A 22124-nucleotide genomic window follows, 5' to 3' on the forward strand; every position below is an offset into this window, starting at 1 on the left:
TCACTCTGTTCTGTACTACTGAGATCATCTTCTCCTGAAATTCTGGAAGCTGACCACTCCTTACCCACCCACCACTTCTTTTTCACTCCTACTCTTCCAGTCCCAGAGAGCAGGTCGCTGACTGCCAGGTGACACTGGTCACATATTATTATGAAAGTCTGAGCTCTCTGTAGCTCACTCACTCTTTAAAAACAAGACATAATAGTTTGGTACATGTGTTTGTTGTTGCTGTGTTGGTGCATTCCTAGTTAGTTCTATTTTCTCCCAGATAAAAATAGGATTATAGCACTGTAACACTATATACTCTCACCCCCCCCCCCCCCCCCCCCCCCCCCCATGACTGAACAGTGAACCTGAAAGTAAACTGGTGTTTGTGCTTCAGTCTCTCGGAGTGTTTGCAGTGTGCTGCTTTATGTGTCCGCAGTCTGACTGAGGATTAGATTTAACGGGACTTTGACTGCAGGATGAAGATTCTGCTGCTCCTCTTACTTGGTAAGAAAGACACTCAGATCCTCTGCATGCATGCATACACACACACACACACACACACACACACACACACACACACACACACACACACACACACAGATGTCTGTAACTTGAGATCATAATGTAAAACCACTGCACTGATGAGTGCTGTGTGTATTATCGTGAATGAAGCCCCTCCCTATGCAGCTCAATCCAATCATTTTTCCAATAATCACCCTCTATGATGCTCAATATGTGCTGCTTCATTTGTGCAGATGTAAACTTGATGATCACCCTTGGGTGCAGTTATATTGGTCTTTGCAGACCAACTGCACGGAGAGTCTTTGGAAGAGGTACTTTTTGTCCAGTTCCAAATAAAAACCAGTGTATTTGTTTATGGGGAAAGTACCTGAGGAAAAACAAACAACTGCCAAGTGTACGCTCCAAGTCTGAGCTAAACAGCTTCTGTATACTTTGTGCACAAATGTGCAGAGTACACAAACTATAACAACCATAGATTTATTTATTTTTTACCAATTGTGAGTAAGTCCTCCATGAGATCCATGAGTCTTACTTTTGTCACCCCTGTCATAGGGACGTGTGACCAGTAACGCTGGGCTCACACTGTGCGATTTTTGGCCCATTTTGAGACGATTTTTGAGTCGTGCGACCGATTTGGCGATCGGCCCGATTTTGGCCTTCATCGTGCGTCGTGCATCGTGTAGTATACGTGGGTTAACGAGACGCGATTAACACCTCACGACCACCTCCCGATCATCAATCGCTTGGTCGGGAGGATTTCAAACCTGTTTGAAATCCTCGCAACCGTCGTGAGGGTGTCTCCGCAGTTTGTCACACTGCGCACGCGCAAACACAAATGTCAGCAAAAAAGACGTAGCAGCGTGTGATCTGGACACAAGCGATGGAGGCACAACTTGTAGGACTATGGCTCATCTGAGCCTTTTCGATGTGGCATCACAAAATGATCACGACCACAACAACCGTGAAAATAGTTGGATCGACACTGCTGCTCAATCACAGCTGATCATGTTTTTCATTAGCAATTTAGCAAAGTTGATGGTGGTGGTGTGTCTGTGTGAGTGAAAGACAGGGAGAGCGAGCGACAGTTTTTCTGTTATAACCTTCATGTTATGGAGGCACAGTGTGAGCACTCAGGTCGCATCAGAGCATCGGGCCGTATAGTGTGAGACCTGCATCGTGACCTATGAACTTCTAACCCCTGCGAGTCAATCGTGCAGTTTGAGCAGGAGCTGAATCGCGCGACTGAAAAAATCGCAGTGTCTGCCCAGCTTAAGAGGACTGAATCTTCTCATGTGATTTTTACTGAGAGATTCTGGTTCACTGGGAGTTTCCTCTGTGTGAAAAGGAGCCAAGCCACAAAAAAGACAAAATTTATAAACTCATCAACAGATTCAGATTCAGATTCAGACCAAAGTAAACATATTGTAAGTGTGTAAATACAAACAATCTTTGCATCTGTAGCTAGACTTGAGACTTTAACCTTTCAACTCTTGTGCATGTTGGTCCTCATACTGTCTCACCTGATGTTACAAAATCACTGCATTCATCGGCTTCATATTTTCTCTCCTCAGTTTCCCAGCATGCCACAGCAGTGGAGGTGTACGAGGGGGCAGAGTCTGTTCTGCTGCCCTGTCAGTTACTAGCTGCTCCCAGTGAGTTCACAGCAGCAGTGTGGGACCGCAAGGACCTCAACATCCCAACAGTCCATGTTCGTGTGAAGAGTGGTGATGATTTGGATGACCAAAACCAGCGTTACACCAACCGAACATCAATGAGTGCTGATGCTCTGCAAACTGGAGACCTCAGCCTCACTCTGAGAAACCCGACAGTCTCTGACAGTGGAACCTACACCTGCATCCTCCGCATCATTGGACGAGATGTGAGCTGGATTTACTTACAACTGAAGGTCACAGGTCAGCGATGTAGACAGAGGTTAGAGGAGAAGTGAACTCTAAATTTATCAAAATCTGCTGGATGATGTTCAGGTTTTTTGTGCTTGTGCTAATTACAGAACCTCCTCCTCCACCTCCTCCAGTCTGGCCCAAAGTTCTCTCAGCTGTCTTGGTTCCTGTGGTTGTCCTGGCTATTTGCTGTGGTATCGGCATGTTTTGTGGATATAAAAGGCTGAAAAATAAAGAAGGTATGTAGTGTTACGTTCTTTGTCTAGACATGTATTGAATGCAACAAGAAGTTGGCCCACTCACACACCACCCAAGCAAGAACACAAACAACAATATCTTTTGAAGTGCTAAGCAGCCATTTATTTGCTTCAGCAGTGAGCAGTGCCAAAAATAACAAACAAAACTCCCTGATGGTCCCTACGCTTTCCTACACAAAATGAAAACCAAACAAAAGACAATTCACTTACCTAACTTTCTACATGAAAAACAGGAGAAAACTTAATCAACAAAAATGGCTTCTCACACCTACTAGGCTGCTGCAGTGAACAATATGTACAAGGTGACCAAAATACTCAATCTAAAATGCTACTTTACAAATCTATTTACAAAATGAATATACCAACACCAGACACATACCCACACACGATTCCTTTCCTGTCTGCGTGTCGAGGTTGCGTCTCTGTAGTTTGTTCTTCAAGTCTCTTCTGTCTCTTGGTCCCTCTACCCTTGCTCAGGGTTGGGGTCAGCTCTGGGACAGATGGCCTCACTTTTGACTCTAGAATACTTTGGTGTAGAGGGGACCGGATAGTGCCTAAACATCATCTCTTCACCATCATGCTTACATTTGGTTTTCTACAAACCTGGAGCTCTTCATTAAGGACAAACATGTCCACTTTGTTCTCATCTATACAAAGCATGTTTATTCCCAAAAGTTCAGGTTGTGGTTCATATCCGGCTATATAAATAAACTTTATATAGTTTTGTCCACTGTGAATAATGTTTCTCACTGCATCATCCCATTGTCTGTCTACATTTTAACCCCATATTGTCTGATGTTGTTCAATTAATTGACTACAGTTGATCAGCAGGAGCTAGGTTTTATGTTAAATAAATCATAACACTGTTGTAAAATGTTGCATTTAGCTGTTCATCTGAGGATGTGTTTATCTAAATGTAATACATTTTTTAAGGACCAAATAATTTTAGTTCATCTGCAAAAGATGTAGGCAGCTGGGGGTTTCCATGATGCACTGAGTGTTTCTCCTTCACTCACTATGTTTTACTGTAAATATTTCACTTCAATCTGCCAAAGGAAGTGTGCTGCTGATGCTGTGCAGCTCATGTTGTGCTTTGTTGTTCCTTTAGTTCAAGAAGTGGAGGTGGATACAGGTGTGAGGTCTGCCAAGCTGCCCTTCAAAGCCACAGTTCACCTGTCTCAAATAAATAAGGTTGTGTGGAAGAACAGAAATAACAGGAACGTCCATGTGTACGAGAACGGCTCTGACCATCCAGAAAAACAGGATCGACATTACAGACACCGAACAGAAATTAATAAAAAACCACTGAAGACTGGAGACCTCAGTCTGACACTGAAATACCCCACACACACAGCCAGAGACACCTACACCTGCACCGCCTACAGCAAGGAGGGAAAAGTCCTGATGGAGAAAAAAGTGGAGCTGAAAGTCAAAGGTCAGTGCTGCAGTGGATCCTTATTCACAGATTCTCTGTGACAAGTTGATGGTTTGGAGGAAGTAATGACTGAAGTTCTTTGTGGGAGATCTCAATAAATATCAGCAGTTAATGAAAGATAATGTTCAAAGATAGGTTTGTGGGAAAGTAAGACGAGTGTAAGGGAATTCAGTATAAGGCTTCAGAGCTCTCGGTCTTTGTGAGCCTGGCTAGTCTAGAAAAGAAACCTGTGGTTGTTCCCCATTTCTTCAGTGCGATGAAAAACTTTCCAACACAAGCAGTGAATCTGCAGAGGAGTGTAAGCCTGGAAATCTGCTTCCTAGCCTCCTAGGTTCTCTAAATGAGACCTGCTTCATTCAAAGTTGGATTGATGTTGTCTCTCCTCATCAGACCAGTTTTCCCAAGAATCTAAAAGGCCCACCTAATTTCTAAAAGCCACTTAGAAATCCAGTGATTAAAGCATAACATTGAGCTATGTACGTACTAGTCAGATGGAGAAGGGAGAACTACAGAGTCTGACATTGTTGTGAACTCTGATTGCAGCAACTGTGAGTGAGCACAACCTCGCCAAGCCTATGCTTGTGATTAGCCAGCAAAGTTGAGTTTGACACATGCACTGCCCTGTCTCCTCCCATATGGAAAATATATATATAAATCTTATAAAGTTTGTATCTGTCTTGTGTGAAACTTGTATGAAAAGCATACAAGAGTGAAAACAGATATAAGATCTCTTGAAAAATTATATAATGAAACTTGTATGTTTTGGATACTTACTAAAACAATGTATGAAAGTCATGAGAAAGTGGCCACTTTCATGAGTAAATCATATGAGCTTTATATGAAGTAGGCCACATCTTATGCAAGTTTTTTTCTATTTCTTTTCCATATGGGCTCGAATACTCTGATATACTATGCATATATGGTGTGATTTATGTTAGTGGGCATGTGAGTGATGTGTCATCAATAACGAGTAATTCGTATTTTACATGCACGGTTGTCACTATACAGCTCATGATGTGTTTATTGTCCTCTCAGAGTGTAAGGTGGAGGTGGAGGAAGGGGCGGAGTCTGTTTGTCTGCCCTTTCAAACCACAGAAAACCAGCCTGAAGACACTGAAGTCGTGTGGGAACGCCATGAACCCGAATACATGAAGGTCCACGTGTATGAGAACGGCAGTGACCAGCCTGACAAACAGGACGAACATTACAGAGGTCGCACTAAGATGAAGAAAGACCTGCTGACCACTGGAGACCTCAGTCTGACCCTGAAAGACCCCAAAGTGGGAGACAGTGGGAAATACGGCTGTCAGGTCAACAGCAAGGAGGCCTGGAGATATAAGAGGTTGTGGCTCACAGTCACAGGTTAGTTAGTGAGTTAGTTCATGTTTGTTAGTTAATGTCATGGTTCTCGGTCTTTGAACCAGTGTTTTTTTTTTATCTTTGAGTCTTGTCCACTTATCAATGTTGTGATGTTACTAAGTGATTAATGTTTCTAGTCCCTATTGGTACAATTTAGTTACCTTGTGCTTATGAATTTTCTGTCTTTTTTGTGTGTGTGATGCCTGTAGATGGTTTAATTTCCTTAAGTGATCTCCTTTTGTCCCTCAGTCCTCTCTTTGTTTTAGCATCTCGCCTCTTTGTCTCTGTGTTCTGACTTCAGCATCACCTCAGCCTCTCAGCCCATCATGTCTCTTCATGTATCAATCGCTCTCTCTCTGTATCTCTCGGCCATGTAATGCCATGTGTTTGTTCTCTTCCCACATCAGGTTTATGTGTGTTGGATCTTGGTTTCCCCATTTGCCATGTTTCCTGGTTTATTTTGATAGTCCTTGTCTCATGTGCATTGTGTCCAGTTTTGCTTTCCCTGTTCCACGTGCCTGCTTTGGGTCCTCTTTGTTTAAGATTATCTGCATCCTGCAGATTTGAAATGTTATTTCTTTGTTTGTGTGACTCTATTCTATTTCCTTTGCAGGGAATAATCAGGCCAAGAAACACACAGAAGACACCAGGATCAGCTCCACTGATCATTTAGTTTGATATGTTTGTTCGATTATTGATCTGACCTGTACAATTTATACATTAGTCTATATAAAATGTTCATTGAACTAATGTACACAAGAATTCATGAAATAAATCCATTTTTCTCTGCTTACCCAATTCAGATTCAGGAGGGTGTCGTGTCAGATTTTTTTTTTTTATGTATTGATTAATATCACTTTCTCACTTAGTTCGCCTTAGCCTTATGGTATATCATATATATATATGGTATATATTAATGGCGATCAGAGTTTAAGGCCAGACCGGCTACACCACGATTCAGCAAGGTTAAACAATGTTTTCCACAACTGAAATAACTCAAAATATACTAAATTAACTGCCAAAGTTTTGAGATAATTACAGATTGGAAAAAATGTAATTTCCACATTCTGTTCATCTGGACGTAGCGTTTTCAGTCACTCATCCAAGTGACTTCTTCAGTCTCAGCTGACTGCAGGTTTCCCCAACCTTATAAACAGTACATTGCATAATGACTGAAACTAGCCCACTGAAGGAACAATGGGCTGGCTTCAGTTCCCTACTGTTTATAATAAATAAATTGATAAAGCAATAAATTGAAGACAATCAAATATTTGTGTAATGGTTAACGATAACTGCATGGGGGAAAGCACTTATAAAGTTCCCCATTTACTATTCAGCAAATCTGGAAAACAGAAAGGGCTCCTCTTCTGGGGTACTTTGGTTTTATAGTAATTTATTTTATGACTGACTGCCCACTGACTCAATTTCAAACGTCCCAATGTAGTGAGGGCCAAACGAAGCTTTCTAAATCATTGAAGCTTGTGTTAAATGACGCTGACATCTGGTGGCCAGATGTCAGCAGAGAGGACTTATGTTTAATTATCGTAATTGTCAGGCTATAAGCCGCTACTTTTTGCACAAGCTTTGAACCCTGCGGCTTTTAGTCAGGTGCGGCTTTTCTATGGATTGTTCCTGATTTTTGTGATATCGTAAGATGATTTGTTTTGTTTGTTCCGCTGTTGTACGGCACTACGTTGCCTGGCGGAAGGATCGGGGTTCAAGAGTGGTATGTTGGTCATGTGTCCATCCGCCAGGCAACATAGTGCCGTACAAGTAGCGCGAAAAACAAACTTCAAAGTAGCGCTACACGTTCAGCGGGAGTCATGGATGATGGGCGGTGATAAACTTGCGAAAAGCAAGTTATGCTCAACTCCACCGGTGGAATCTGACAGTGTGGAAAAGTGTGAAAACATCCACGATCACCAACGGATTTCGAAGGGCTGAATGCTGCATGATGGAGAGGAGGACACCGCCACGGCCCTTCAGAGGGTGTTCGACTCTGACACTGACAACGAGGATTTCTTTGGTTTTGAAAGTGACAACGAAGGAAAGAAGCTGAGAGTGGATGACGAAGCCACCCTGAGCCTGTTCGTTTCCGACACTGGAGAAGAGGACTTTGGTGGTTTTAGTGGCAGGAAGAAGAGAAAGATGGTGAATGACTGACTTTTCTTCTTGTTAAAGCCGTTTCGCTGCACCTGAGCCTAAAAGGTAGGCCGGATCTATTTTTCTGGTGTGCTGCAGGTTATTGTTATGTACTACATTTGTTACTCATTTATGAAGCACAGTACATGTTTCCTACTTGTAATTACCGCTACTTGTACATATACCTAAAAAGTTATGCAAATATGTACCCATAACTTGTTTTTCAAAATATTAATAAAAGGGGTGTGTCTCCAAACAGCCATCTCTTTCCTGACAATTCCCTTTGTGCATATTCTCTTACATATGATAAGTCAACATTGAAACACCTGTGGCTTTAGTCAGGTGCGGCTAATGTAGGTACAAAACAGGATTTCCCCTGATTTTAGCTTGTGCGGCTAATATTCAGGTGCGCTTTGTAGTCCAGGAAATACGGTAATATTTTTTATGCATAAACCTTCCTTGTTTAAACATGCACCATGGTGTGGTCTTTCTTTGCTTGCAACTTTTTGATGTTGGTAAATACTATAAATAAAAAATAGATTAATATACAAATAATAATGTACAACACATTAGTATTATGATGGGGTGGCTGTAGCTCAGGTGGCAGAGCAGATCAGCCACTAATCAGAAGGTCGGTGGTTCGATCCCAGGCTGCCTCCTGCATGCCAAATATCCTTGGGCAAGATACTAACCCCATGTTTGCCTGCTGGTGGTGGTCAGAGGGCCCGGTGGCGCCAGTGTCCGGCAGCCTCGTCTCTGTCAGTGCGCCCCAGGGCAGCTGTAGCTTGTAGCAATGTAGCTTGCCACATCACCAATGTGTGTGTGAATGACTGAATGTAGTGTGAAGTGCTTTGGGGTCCTTAGGGACTAGAAAAGCGCTATACAAATGCAGGCCATTTACCATATCACCCTATTAGAGTGCTTCGCTCTCGCTCTGCAGCCCTACTTGTTGTTCCTAGAGTATTTAAAAGTAGAATGGGAGGCAGAGCCTTCAGGTTTCAGGCCCCTCTTCTGTGGAACCAGCTTCCAGTTTGGATTCAGGAGACAGACACTTGCACCTGTCCTCTGCTGTGGTGTTGTTACTAAAAATGAGCTCATCTATCAGACAAACTACTTACCCTCCACAAATCGCTACTTTATCATGATGGAGGGGTTTGTGTATCCCAGGGATCCCAGGGGATATGTTGTCTGGGGATTATGCCCCCTGGTAGGGTCTCCCATGGCAAAATAGTCCTGGGTGAGGGACCAGACAAAGTGTGATTCAGAAGACCCCTATGAGATGACGGCGGGCTGGAGTAGGTATCTAATATCCCCTCAGCTTGGGGTTCACCGGGGTTTTCTTCCAGTGGACAAGAGGGTTTGTTCCCAGCACCTTCAGGGTGAGGGAAGGGTCCTAACTGTTGTCTGCGCTTATGAACTGAGTGGCAGTTCAAAGTACTCAGCCTTTTTCTGTGAACAAAATGTGGAGGTTACGTGTTTCCGGTGACTGTGGAGATCACAATATGGCGCTCCCCACTGGCTGCAGCCAGACCCTTCTCAAAATTAGGCGCACTCAGTGCAGGCTACAGTGGCCTACAGCTCTGTGGAGAGAAGGCACCATAGACATTCTATGGGCTTAACAACATTGCTAACCTAACCCAAAAACAGTAGTCTAGTCTAAGTATCACATTACAATGAAAAGAAACATAAAGAACACAAGAATTATGACTGAACAGAAGTGTTACTTAGGCTATTGATAATAATAATTTCTTATAGGTTACTCTACAATAGGCTGCAAATAGCCTGAATGATTAGAAAAATGACAATGTCATTATAATTGTATATCTTTATATAGCATAAAAATAGAGAAGTAACCTCTCAGGTTCACAATTTTCTGTGAAAACATTTTTAATAGCCCTATACCTGAATTTGAATAATTTCATGAATCATGTTAAAAGTAGGTCCGTTACAGGCCTACAGTATAAACCTGTAAAGTGACTTACATATAATTCGTGTATTTTTAAAAACAACTGACTAAAACTATAGTTTTTACAATATTTGCATGTCAAATTAACATAATTGTTTTGTTATGAGTATTAAAGTATTTCACTGTTTTTGTTCCCAATATTTGTAGTTTTAACAAATAAATTTGATTATAATCACACATTGATGTTGTAAATATAACAAAAACATTCTGTTTAATAGTTTACAAAAGTTCACTGTGATTGAAACAGAAAAACGTGTTTTGGGGTTTACTATACATTTCTGTAGGGATTTTACATGGTTTTTATGTCAATTTCACTGCCATTTTTTACAGTGTAGTTCTGTTTTCTCCCAGATAAAAATAGGACTATAGCACTGCAACACTATATACTCTCTGCCCGGGATCCCCTCCCCCATGACTGAACAGTGAACCTGAAAGTAAACTGGTGTTTGTGCTTCAGTCTCTGGGAGTGTTTGCAGTGTGCTGCTTTATGTGTCCGCAGTCTGACTGAGGATTAGACTTAATGGGATTTTGACTGCAGGATGAAGATTCTGCTGCTCCTCTTACTCAGTAAGAAAGACACTCTGATCCTCTGCATGCATGCATACACACACACACACACACACACACGCACACACACACACGTCTGTAACTTGAGGTCATATTGTAACAACGACACTGATGACTGCTGTGTGTATTCTCCTGAATGAAGACCCTCTCTCTGCAGCTTTCACTCAGGGGGGACCAAATCAATCAGGACTTAAATTAATTTCAAATTACTTTCTCATATTTGATAGTTGTTTGGAGCACCACACACACAAAAGTACCTATGCCTAAATGGTGACTTTGTGTATTTAATTATATGTAAACTTTTATGTAATTGTGTTAAGTTCAATGAAAAACGTTTTTCATTGTTTTTCTGATTCCTCTGTCACTATGAATGAATTAAATTATTTAGCTAGATTTTCTTAAGGTGTTTATTTAATATATTGATCTATAAACCATCCATCCATCTCCTTCTGCTTATCCGGGGCTGTGTCGTAAGGGGAGCAGCCTACACAGAGAAGTCCAGACCTCCCCCTCCCCGGCCACCTCCTCCAGCTTGTCCGGGGGAAAACCATGGCATTCCTAGGCCAGCCGAGAGATATAACACAGAAAAGGTTAATTCCAAGCCCAAACCACTAAATTATAGGGTTAGGGTTAGGGGTTAATGACTAACCCTTCTAATAGTCAATAGGAAATGGACCAGACTCAGGGTGGTCAGGGTAGTTGTAAATGAGAAAGAAATAAAGTAAATACATGAATCTTACCAACTAGCACTGTTCTGCAGTACAATTATGCTTAAAGAAAAAAAAATAACTGTTTATCAGATCTGTCAGAACAGTTAAATTATAACCATTATAAACATTGACTAACATCATTGTTTTCTCTCATTCAGATATGTCCTTTCTCCTCAGATATGAAACCACATGAACTAATCGTCATGTGTCAACAGACCAAAAGGCCATTAGGCTGATTGTTCAGTGCAGTAGCTGTCAGATCACTGAAGCATCTTCATTTTAAGTCTTTGGATCTTTGAGACAGTTCTTTGGCATTTAGGCTCAGCAGCACTTAGGTCACCTATCAGTTCCACACTCTTTATCACTACCCCGACATCACATCATCTGGCTTTCCTCTTCATCAGCAGTGTTTGTCAAGTTACATGAAAAAAGTAATCAGTACCATTACTGATTACTTCCCCCAAAAAGTAATCCTCTTACTCTACTGATTACTTATTTTCAAAAGTAATTAGTTACTTAGTTACTTTTTAAAAACATGATTTACAACCTGAATAGTGTTATGGAATAAATATATATTCTTAGTGCTTATTTTCTGTTTATACTGTTTTATAGAGTCCAGTGTAAAAAAATGCCACTTTAAGTTATAAGGAGTGTGAAAGGTCACAGAGTAATGTCTAAGACAGGAAACTGCACGCTTTGTGCAGGCTTGCAGAGTACAGGAAGTGAGACTAGGTAGAGTGCAGCGCAGGAGCTGTTTTGATTGAAACTCTGTGTGACCATGTGTGACGTATAACCGAATTATATTATACCCATTCGGCTTGTAATGCCTTAGACCTGTTGATGCTTGCTAGCATCTGCAGCTCTCCTTTTCTGGAAATGTAGAATAAAGATGATTTTTGAGCTTTGACCACACTGAGTTGTGTTTTTTCTCGGTCAGTAAAAGAATATAAAAGAACCGGATGTGATAATAGATAAATTAGATAAATAGATAATTGATAAAGTGATAGATCTTTCAGCCCAATTCTACTTTTTCTGCATAATCCATCATACAAAATGTAATCAAATTTTAAAAAAGTCTCATTTTAATTTTTTTGTATTAGTTTTAATCTTTTAACTTCATGTTTCAAGCAAAGATTTAATTATATGCAACATTCCCTAACTGGAAGAGATTTCTTTAACATTTGAACCTATTTTCTGCACATTCCAGGACATAAAATAAAATATTTTTTGTGTTTACACTCAGTCTTTCAAATAGATGCAAGTAAAACACAGCAGAAAATAAATAAAATCAAAGACTCAGCGGTCCTGTTGCTCTATTTTCACCTGTAAAGCAGGAGTGGGGCAGGCAGGTGTTTACCCTGGTGCAGGTGTGCCGCAGCGGTCAGTGGAAGAATCAGCAAGTTTGTCTGTGAGTTTCCCATTACGTGGTAGCGTACCCGGTGCTTGCTCTGAAGTTTAGGGGTTTTTTCGGTGTAAAAAGAAGTTTTCTTCCCACGCAGTGAACAGTGGACACTAATGTTTTCGTCACATTTTATGGAATCAAACTCAAAGTAAGGTCAGTACTTCCACGCTTTAAACGCTGCACGCTCATACTCTCTCCCGCACTCGATATGTGATCCATTGTTGATCTGCACACAGCTGTTGCCACAAACGTTGCCCTTGCTTACGTCACTGTCATGAGACATTCTCGCAAAAAAAAATCACGGTTTTAGTAACGCAGTATCGCAGCGTTCCTACGGGAAAGTAACGGTAATCTAATTACCTTGTTTGCAATAGTAATCCCTTACTTTTTACTTGAAAAAAGTAATGGTATTACAGTAACACGTTTCTTGCAACGCGTTACTGCTCAGCTATGTTCATCAGCAGTGTTAGTCAGTAAGTGACTGGCTGCTCCTGTATGGGATTACAACGATGCCACCTTATCCCATAGTCCAGCTAATGATGCGATTCACATTCGTATAAATGCAGCTAATCAACGTGGTTGACAGGCTATGACAGCGTCCTTATGTGCCGGTGTTTTAGCGAGCAAAGCTGCTGATGTGGAGTGAAGCCACGTTAATGACAACGTGTACAACCATTGGAGATGTGAGCAGGACAGACGGAACAATTGACGGGAAAAGTGTGGCCTTTATACCAGTTTTTAAATTGTGTTGATCGGCCACGTAAAACCAGAATTATGATAAAAATATCTGCAATGTTTGGTTTTCTTCCTGAATACTATCGTTGTTTATATTTACTGCAGGAAGAAACGGTAAAAACTGCGTTTTATAAAGAAAACGCTCGAAAGCCTGTGAGCAAAAACGACTCCCAAAAAACTCTCTTTCTTATTGGTCGAAAAATGTAATGTATGTAACATTCCAAGTTTTCAAACCTCACAGGAAAATCTTGATAACCAAAAACTCTTTGATGTGATTGTTGTCATCACTGAACTATGCACACAGACTTGTAAGAACACACTTCAAGATACACAAGTCTGTTTTGAATTTTGCTTTCTTCTCTAATGAATAATGTTTTATTAATTCTTTAATCACTTGCAGCTTAAGAGACAGAGAATTAAAGTGGACAGTATATCCGTGGTTTGTCTTTGACATAAACTCATTGCTGCAGCCAGCGGCAGTACAAAACTGATGCTCTTAGACAGGCTTTTAGTTTCACTCTCCTAAAGGTAGTGGGTTGGCTACCAGCCACCGCCTCATGACTCCATCTTCCCTGTGTTCTGTATGTTGGTTTTAGGTTTTGTTTGCTCAGTTTAGTTTTTTTTGTGTCTCGGTTGTTGTTTTGCCTTTTGTTTTGTAGTGTCATCCAGTTTTAATAAACAGCTTGCCTTTTTTATAAAAATGACTTTCTTTTGCAAGTGTCTGCTTTTGGTTTCACTCTCCACTCCTCACGGTCCACCAGCTCAGACCATGACATAGGTGTGAAAATCTCTGATGCTGAATTGATCACTTGTAAACAGAACCCATCTTTGCATCTGTAGTTAAACTTTCACCTCATGTGCATGTTGGTCCTCATACTGTCTCACCTGATGTTACAAAATCACTGCATTCATCTGCTTCATATTTTCTCTCCTCAGTTTCCCAGCATGCCACAGCAGTGGAGGTGTACGAGGGAGCAGAGTCTGTTCTGCTGCCCTGTCAGTTACTAGCTGCTCCCAGTGAGTTCACAGCAGCAGTGTGGGACCGCAAGGACCTGAACATCCCAACAGTCCATGTTCGTGTGAAGAGTGGTGATGATTTGGATGACCAAAACCAGCGTTACACCAACCGAACATCAATGAGTGCTGATGCACTGCAAACTGGAGACCTCAGCCTCACTCTGAGAAACCCGACAGTCTCTGACAGTGGAACCTACACTTGCATCCTCCGCATCGCTGGACGAGATGTGAGCTGGACTTACTTACAACTGAAGGTCACAGGTCAGTGACGTAGACAGAGGTTAGAGGAGAAGTGAACTCTAAATTTATCAAAATCTGCTGGATGATGTTCAGGTTTTTGTGTTTGTGCTAATTACAGAACCTCCTCCTCCACCTCCTCCAGTCTGGCCCAAAGTTCTCTCAGCTGTCTTGGTTCCTGTGGTTGTCCTGGCTATTTGCTGTGGTATCGGCATGTTTTGTGGATATAAAAGGCTGAAAAATAAAGAAGGTATGTAGGAGTGTATGTCTGCGTGTTACTCAATAATTCTATGAAAAATCTGGATGCTTCTATCCCTCATAATCCTTAGTGTCATTGATCCATTACTTAGTTCTACAGTGTTTCATTCCTTGAGTGTAATATTTTGCAGCACTTCTGAGTTTCATTACCCTGTTTCTGGTTCTGTTGCTTCATTGATGTTAGTTCCCTTTTGTGATCTCTTTGTTATTTGTATCCCTGCTTCAAAATGAAACTTAAAAGCATCAGGTGACATTGCACATTGCTCATAACAGCTAGGTTCAGAAAGGAATCTGTCAAAGGAAGTTTGCTGCTGATGCTGTGCAGCTCATGTTGTGCTTGGTTGTTCTTTCAGTTCGTGAGGTGGAGGTGGGTTCAGGTGTGACGTCTGCCAAGCTGCCCTGCAAAGCCACAGTTCACCTGTCTCAGGTAAATAAAGTCGTGTGGAAGGACAGAGATGGCAGAATAGTCCACGTGTATCAGGAAGACTCTGATCAGCCTGAAAAACCGCACAGACGTTACAGGAGCCGAACAGAAATGAATGAAGACCTCAGTCTGACCCTGACATACCCCACAGAAACTGACACAGACACCTACACCTGCACCGTCTACAGCAGGGAGGGAAAAGTCCTGATGGAGAAAAAAGTGGAGCTGAAAGTCAAAGGTCAGTGTTGCAAATGATCCTTATTCACAGATTGTGTTTGACAATTTGATGGTTTGGAAGAACTAATGAAGCTATTTGTGGGAAATTGATGGAAGAGAAACTGTTAAATATTAGCAGTTAATGAGGCGGCCAAGCTCGAAGATAAATTTGAACACAGCAGATACTACGGTTATTCTGTCTAAAATTTTAAATTGTTTCATGATCGGAAACATTTATGGGTGACAAATAAATAAAACCATATTAACCCTGGAGAACCCATGCTCTGCTTCTGCGTAAAGTCCAGTTCACCATTACCTTTTTATAATTATTTGAACAATTCAGGAAACCAATGGGGTCGGCTCTGACCCCATTGGTTCTCCAGGGTTAATATGGTTTTTAACGTTAGATAAGATACGTTTTTAAATGCTGATGGATGACAGTGAGCTGAGTTTCTCTTGTTCACAAGGAGCTCACCCAAAACCCTGGCTGATTGTGACACCCGTTTTCATACCTTGGCTCATGTGATTTTGTAGAGGATCATCAGGGGGTCATTTGTCCCTCTTTGGGGTGTTACTCCCACTGGGTTTAAATCTGGGACTCTCCACCATTTGACCTTTAGAACTGAAGAAGCTTCTCGGATCAGAGGTGAAACGTCTTCAAGCAACTTACCAGATGCTTTTTTTCCCAAGCTCCTTAGACTATTCTGTCTAAGATTAAAAACATTTCATGATCTGAAACATTTATGGGTGACAAATATGCAAAAACAAGAAGAAAGAAATCAATTACTTCATGGTACTGCATGTTAGAAAGCATCTGCAAGTGATTTAACAGAAAAAAAAACTGGTGGATTAAAAAGTCAAATGTTTGTCTTTATAGAGCTCATGTTGTGTTTGTTGTCCTCTCAGACTGTCATGTAGAAGTGAAGGACGGGGCGGAGTCTGTCCTGCTGCCCTTTCAAACCACAGAAAACCTGCCTGAAGACACTGAAGTGGTGTGGAAATGCCTTGAACCCAAGTACATGAAGGTCTATGTGTATGAGAACCGCTCTGACCATCCTGACAAACAGGACGAACATTACAAAGATCGAACGGAGATGAAGAAAGACCTGCTGACCGCTGGAGACCTCGGTCTGACCCTGAAAAACCCCACGGAGGGTGACAGTGGGAGATACGGCTGTGAGGTCAACAACAAGGAAACCTGGAGATACAAGAGAGTGTGGCTCACAGTCATAGGTTAGTTAGTGAGTTAGTTCATGATTTTTCATGTTGGTTTATTTATTTGTTTGTGTGACTCTCTTCTGTTTCCTCTGCAGGGAATAACCAGGCCAAGAAACAAACAGATAACATCAGGATCAGGTCCAATGATCAATCAGTTTGATGTGTTCGTTTCATTATTAATCTGATTTCAAAGAGCAAAGGTCCGTGAAGGACATCATGAACAGACAATGGATGAAGGGCGGAAGATGATTTCACCTGATACTGAGCCCTTTGTTTGTTATTAGTCTCAGTGAGGTCAACAGTCTGTCCTCATATTTGTCAGTTCTCAGTATGATTAGACAAGCAACAGTGTCACTTTACTGTTGGCTGTTTCAGTAACATGAAGAAAGTACAGTGCAAGAAATATATCAATATCATCTGCATGTGATGTGAAAGAATGTGAAGCACCATTTATACATTTGTTCAATGAACATTTTATATAGACTAAGGTACACAAGTATTCATTAACCCTTTAAAACTGTTAGGAGCGGTAGACGGATGGATGGATGGATGGATGGATAAAACCGGAGGAGTTGTACTTACATCTTATGCCATCAGCTTGTCCTAGGTCATGGTTTCCTCCCACATATAGCTTTGCAAAAATTGCATAAAAAGCACTTGCAGCAACAAAAACATAATATTCCAGAAACACGCTTTGCCGATCCGATCAGCTGTTTGTAACACTTCCTATGTTGAAATAGACTTAGACGAACGATGGCATGTCCATGTTACCTGCTTGAAACTGGAAGTAACGTCATTTTCACAAAAATTGTAGGTTGTTTTTTTGGGTTTTTTTTTACCTTCGACACCTGTTACGACCCGTCTAGGGCCAGGCCATAACATGAGTGAGGCACTCGCTTCCCCCCCCCCAAGACCCAAGCAGCCACAAGAAACAAATCCGTTAGATATGAGGTGATTTGTTTACAATGTGAAATAAAGGAACCAAAACGGGAGTGTCAACACTTCAGGGTGAGCCAAGGCCAAAACAATAAACAAAACAAATCTACACAAATCCCGCACCCCTGACCTTACCAAAACAAAGTCGAAAATAAAGACAGAGTCTGACCTCCTTAACTAACTCAAAACTGGAGAAAACGGGTGATCAAAAGAAACGGCAGCTCACCCCTACCCACTCCACTTCCACAACTTTCAAGCGCACTGCAGCCAGTGGCTGCCACAGGAGTACTGCTGGGTCATGAGGAGAAACGCGAGGACCTCTCCCCGCTGTAGCACTCCAGCCTCCTTTTAATGGGCGGGTCCTCCAGCTGGGACCAGTCACATCGGGGCGGTGTATCCACGCACCAATCGGAGCAGGGCCCTGGCACAGCTAAATTAACATAAAAAGACACAACACCTGCACAAAACAAACACATGGACATGCGAGTTCGTAACACACCTTTAAAGCCTACACTGGTGTTTTTACACTGTATAGTTTCTGGAATGCTTAGAACTCAAATTGCTTTGAATAGTTTATTTTGATGCACATGCTGGGCTTTTTTTTGCAAATTTAGATTACAATATTTATTTTCGTTTTTCCTGCAGTATATAAAAATTGGTGTATCTCAAAAATAAAACTATGACGACACTCAAAATAAATTTCTTGTTGTTGGAGCTATTTTGTGCAAGTTTTTTGTATTTACAGCTTTGAGGGATAAACATCTGAAATTTCTATAACTACAAATATATGTAAAAAAAAATGAAGAACAATTTTAATTTTTTTTGTTGTTTATTTCACTTTTTTGCAATTTATGTAGTTACTATGGACTTAATGCATACACATATTACAATTTGGTCTATAACAGTTGTATTGATGTATGGCAACTTAAAATGCAGCATGAAAAAATATAAAGATAAGCTGTGGCAGACTTCTATGGTAGGTCGTAAAGGGTTAAATAAACAGCATTTATACATCTGTTTTCCTCTGCTTACCCATTTCAGATTCAGGAGGGCAAAAGTTGGAGCACATCCTGGACACGCTGCCAGTCTAAAGTTCCTCTCATAGCACTCAGTTACTCAGTTCAATTTTATTTATACAGCACCACATCACAACAACAGTCACCTCAAGGCACTTTATATATTAAGGTAGACCGTAAAATGTTACAAATTTTGAGAAAACCCAACAATCATATGAGCAAGCACTTTGGCGACAGTGGGAACGAAAAATTCCCTTTTATCCATTCTTTATTTGTCAAGGGATTATACAGACTTGTACACATTATATGCTTCTTACATGACATTAGATTTTGCAAACCAATTTGGCTTTTATTGTAAACCAAAAAAAGTATGATAGAGAAAAGAGTATGTATGCATCCAGGTACGCACAGGCTCACTCCTGGTGGCTGCGTGTCGAGGCCTGGAGCCTGGGGCTTGCTCGGGCCCCTTCGGGGGTGGGGTGCCCTCGGCCTCTCGGCCTGGGGCTCGGTCACTCTGGCACAGCTGGCTGCCGGCGGAGCTCATGGGCACGTGACTGCAACCCCCCCTAGCTTATGCTCTGCGGCTTCTGAGTGACCCCTCATCTGGGACCTCATGCCCTGGAGGATGGGGCTGTGGAAAAACTACTCCATGCATTCATCTTTAGTAGGCTTGACTACTGTAACAGCATCTTTACAGGTCTACGTAAAAAATTAGTCAGACAACTGCAGCTCACTCAGAACTCTGCTGCTCGAGTCCTCACTAAGACCAAAAAAGTGGACCACATCAGTCCAGCTCTGAGGTCTTTACACTTTACACTTTCTGCAAAAGTTTATATATTTTTTTCTTTTGTGATATATTCTCATGTGTAAGACACTTGCTTGGCAACCCAGCTAACGTTAGTACTGCTCTATTTTAGCAATCTTTTCTATAATTAATTCAGTATTTTTAACCCTATTCTCGTAATTAACTCAATATTAATGACTTTAATCTCGTAACTGACTTTTTTTCCCTAAATATGGTGTAAAACTGCCTCGTAATATTATTTATTTCTATGGTCAGAAATTATTTTTGTAATCTTCTCACCAAAACAGACCTGAAATAATCCCTACATGTTCCATCTGTCATGGTCCCCGTGCCTGCTCGGTTGGCCCTGTGTGGCTACATGTTATGTTTTTGTCTGTTCTCTCTCTCCTCTCTCTCTGCTCGCTGCCTGGGCGGAGCTCATTGTGAGCTCCCGGCCTCCACCACCTGTAGGCTATCACCTGTGGCTCCTCACCTTGTTTGCTCCCGCTACTTAAGGCAGTGACTGAGAGCACCTCGCCGCTGGACTATTGAGTAACGCTCGTCAGTGCTACTTTAGCCTCAGCCAGTTTTGAGCTCTGTCCGTGAAAGTTCTGTGCTAACTCTTGTTCTCTGTATGCAGATCTCTCGTGCTTGGTTTGGGGACTCTGGACGCTTTTCCCGACTCCTCTCTGCACCCCTGGGAACCCTGGCCCCTTCTCCTTCACCTGTATATAGTGCACCTGGAGTGTGTAAATAAACCTGTTTTTCTGAGACTTCAGTCTGCGCCGAGTCCTCCCTGCTCCGCCGTGACACTATCTTCATTTGCAGGAATGGGAAAGCCAAAAACCAAACCATGCCCTTCCTGTCAGGCTCCAAACACCTGCAACAGGAAGATGTGCAGTGGATGCCTGGGCAGCCTGAAGCCGTGAAGTAAGAAACTAACAAGACATGAATATACACATAAAATATTTATTCATAAAAGAGCATAAATAAAAAAGTTATTCACATCAGAATAACATCGTCACACTAAAGACATCAAACTAGAAAAAACTTCAACTATTTTAATTTAAGCTACCTCTGATTTTTAATTTAATTGGCTATTAACTGAGAGACAAAACATTTCAAGATGGATAATTTAGAACAGTTTAGAATAGAATAGAATAGAATTCAACTTTATTGTCATTGCACATGTCACAGGTACAGGGCAACGAAATGCTGTTTGCATCCATCCAGAAGTGCTTTAGCCATGATATAGATATATTACAATATATGTTAGCAATAATATAGATATGTAAGTATATTACAGAAATGGGTCTATTATGGTCAAGGTAACTTTATTTATACTCATAGGCAAGGTAAATTTCCTTTACAGAAAAAATGACAGCATTTGGCATCCCTTTAAAAACACACATACCTAGTACAGATATACACCTCACTGTGGCACATATATAGTAATTTTAATATTTCGAATCAAAAACAGTTCTTATTTAATTCAGTGACAGCAACGGGGACAAAGCTATTTTTATAACGCTTTGTCCTGCATCTCGGAAATAGAAACCTCCATCCTGAGGGAAGAAGCTGAAATTCACCCCTTAGAGGATGGGAACCATTTTTAAGGATTGATAAAGCCATCCTCTGTACCTGCTCAGAGTACAGGGAGGCTAAACAAGACTGTGGCTCACCTATCAGACGACTGGACCATCTCACTATCAGATTTAGAGAGTTTTTCTCTGTGACAGAGGTCTGACCAAACCATGCCACCAAACAAAAGGATAAAACAGACTCAATAAAAGAACGAGATAACAAAGTTAAAAAAATTTTGTCAATGTGGAAATGAACAAGTTTCCTAAGGCAATAAAGGTGCTGGTGACACTTTTTACAAACTGATTTGCAATTTTGATCAAAGTTCAGTTTTTCATTTATTATGGTCCAAAGATATTTATATGATTGTACTTGCTCTATTTTCTGACCTTTAATTAAAGTGACTCCGTGCCCATTTTGTTGTTTCCTAAAATCAACAACCATGTCTTTTGTTTTAGATATGTTCAGCTGGAGATAAGACTCCTCCCACCACTGAACAAAGTCATCAATGACTGGGCCGTGGTTAATTTCACCCTCTTTCAGAAAGCTGACAATAACAGAGTCATCTGCATATTTAATGATGGCCCTGTTTTCATATCTGCTCTGACACATGTTTGTATAGAGAGTGAATAATAAGGGCGATAGGACGCAGCCTTGAGGAGAACCTGTGGAGGAGAACACTGGGTCAGACAGAACCCCATTTATTCTCACTTTTTGTGACCTGTCAGTTAAAAGATCTAAAATCCAGCACACCAGGTTTTTCCTGATTTCAAACTGTTCTAAAAAGTATTTTAATTAAAATATGGGGCTGTATTGTATTACAAGCCGAAGAAAAAGCAATGAAAAGAAGTCTTGCAAAAGTCCCTTTACTCTCTACATGTTTAAGAATCAGATTTAGTAAAGTCAAAAGTGCGTCCTCCACTCCTCTGTTGGGCCTGTATGCAAACTGCATTGGATCCAGTTGATGTTCAGTTTCTTTCATAATCACATTTCTGAGGATTTTTTCAAAGACTTTCATGACAACTGAAGTGAGGCAACAGGCCTGAAGTCGTTTAGATTTAGGGACAGGAACCACGACTGCTTCTTTCCAAAGAGTGGGCACATGTTGTGTTTGCAAGGATTTATCAAAAATAACCTGAAATATAGGACTGAGTTCATCAGCACAAGATTTAATTAGGCAGCCACTAATATTATCAGGACCCTGGCTCTTGTTCACATTGACTGTATGAAAGGCCTTTTTGACATCGCTGAGGTCAATGATAAAGTGCTGAGTATCTCTCAGTTTCTGTTTCACTTCCAAAATATCCTCGCTGAAATCAGAAGAACTAAAATGAGCATAAAACATATTTAAAGCGTTTGCAAAATCTCTGTCTGAATTAAAACCATCTAAAATGATCTGACTGCTGCTCTGGGGATTTTGAAACCCTGCTGTGGTTTTCATACAAGTCCAAGC

The 22124-nt window shown here is 41.2% G+C and overlaps 2 protein-coding genes across 2 annotated transcripts; both read left to right on the forward strand.

Moving 5' to 3' along the window:
* The first annotated feature begins 403 nt into the window (after nucleotides 1-403).
* LOC147333607 (uncharacterized) lies at nucleotides 404-6167 on the forward strand. Its single transcript, XM_086286429.1, has 6 exons — nucleotides 404-492; nucleotides 2082-2423; nucleotides 2522-2650; nucleotides 3777-4103; nucleotides 5139-5465; nucleotides 6076-6167. The coding sequence occupies exons 1-6, from the start codon at nucleotides 465-467 to the stop codon at nucleotides 6138-6140; spliced, it is 1218 nt and encodes a 405-aa protein (XP_086142555.1). The 5' UTR covers nucleotides 404-464; the 3' UTR covers nucleotides 6141-6167.
* A 2716-nt stretch (nucleotides 6168-8883) lies between these two features.
* LOC147333608 (uncharacterized) lies at nucleotides 8884-17869 on the forward strand. The gene is made up of 6 exons (XM_086285813.1): nucleotides 8884-8983; nucleotides 13804-14262; nucleotides 14360-14488; nucleotides 14850-15158; nucleotides 16043-16369; nucleotides 16450-17869. The coding sequence occupies exons 1-6, from the start codon at nucleotides 8884-8886 to the stop codon at nucleotides 16512-16514; spliced, it is 1389 nt and encodes a 462-aa protein (XP_086141939.1). The 3' UTR covers nucleotides 16515-17869.
* Nucleotides 17870-22124: the final 4255 nt, after the last annotated feature.

The sequence above is a fragment of the Aulonocara sp. 'chitande type north' Nkhata Bay genome, linkage group LG3, assembly GCF_057382095.1.
Source record: "Aulonocara sp. 'chitande type north' Nkhata Bay isolate Kocher_YH1m ecotype deep benthic linkage group LG3, A_spYH_male_GT1.1, whole genome shotgun sequence".
Classification (NCBI taxonomy): domain Eukaryota; kingdom Metazoa; phylum Chordata; class Actinopteri; order Cichliformes; family Cichlidae; genus Aulonocara; species Aulonocara sp. 'chitande type north' Nkhata Bay.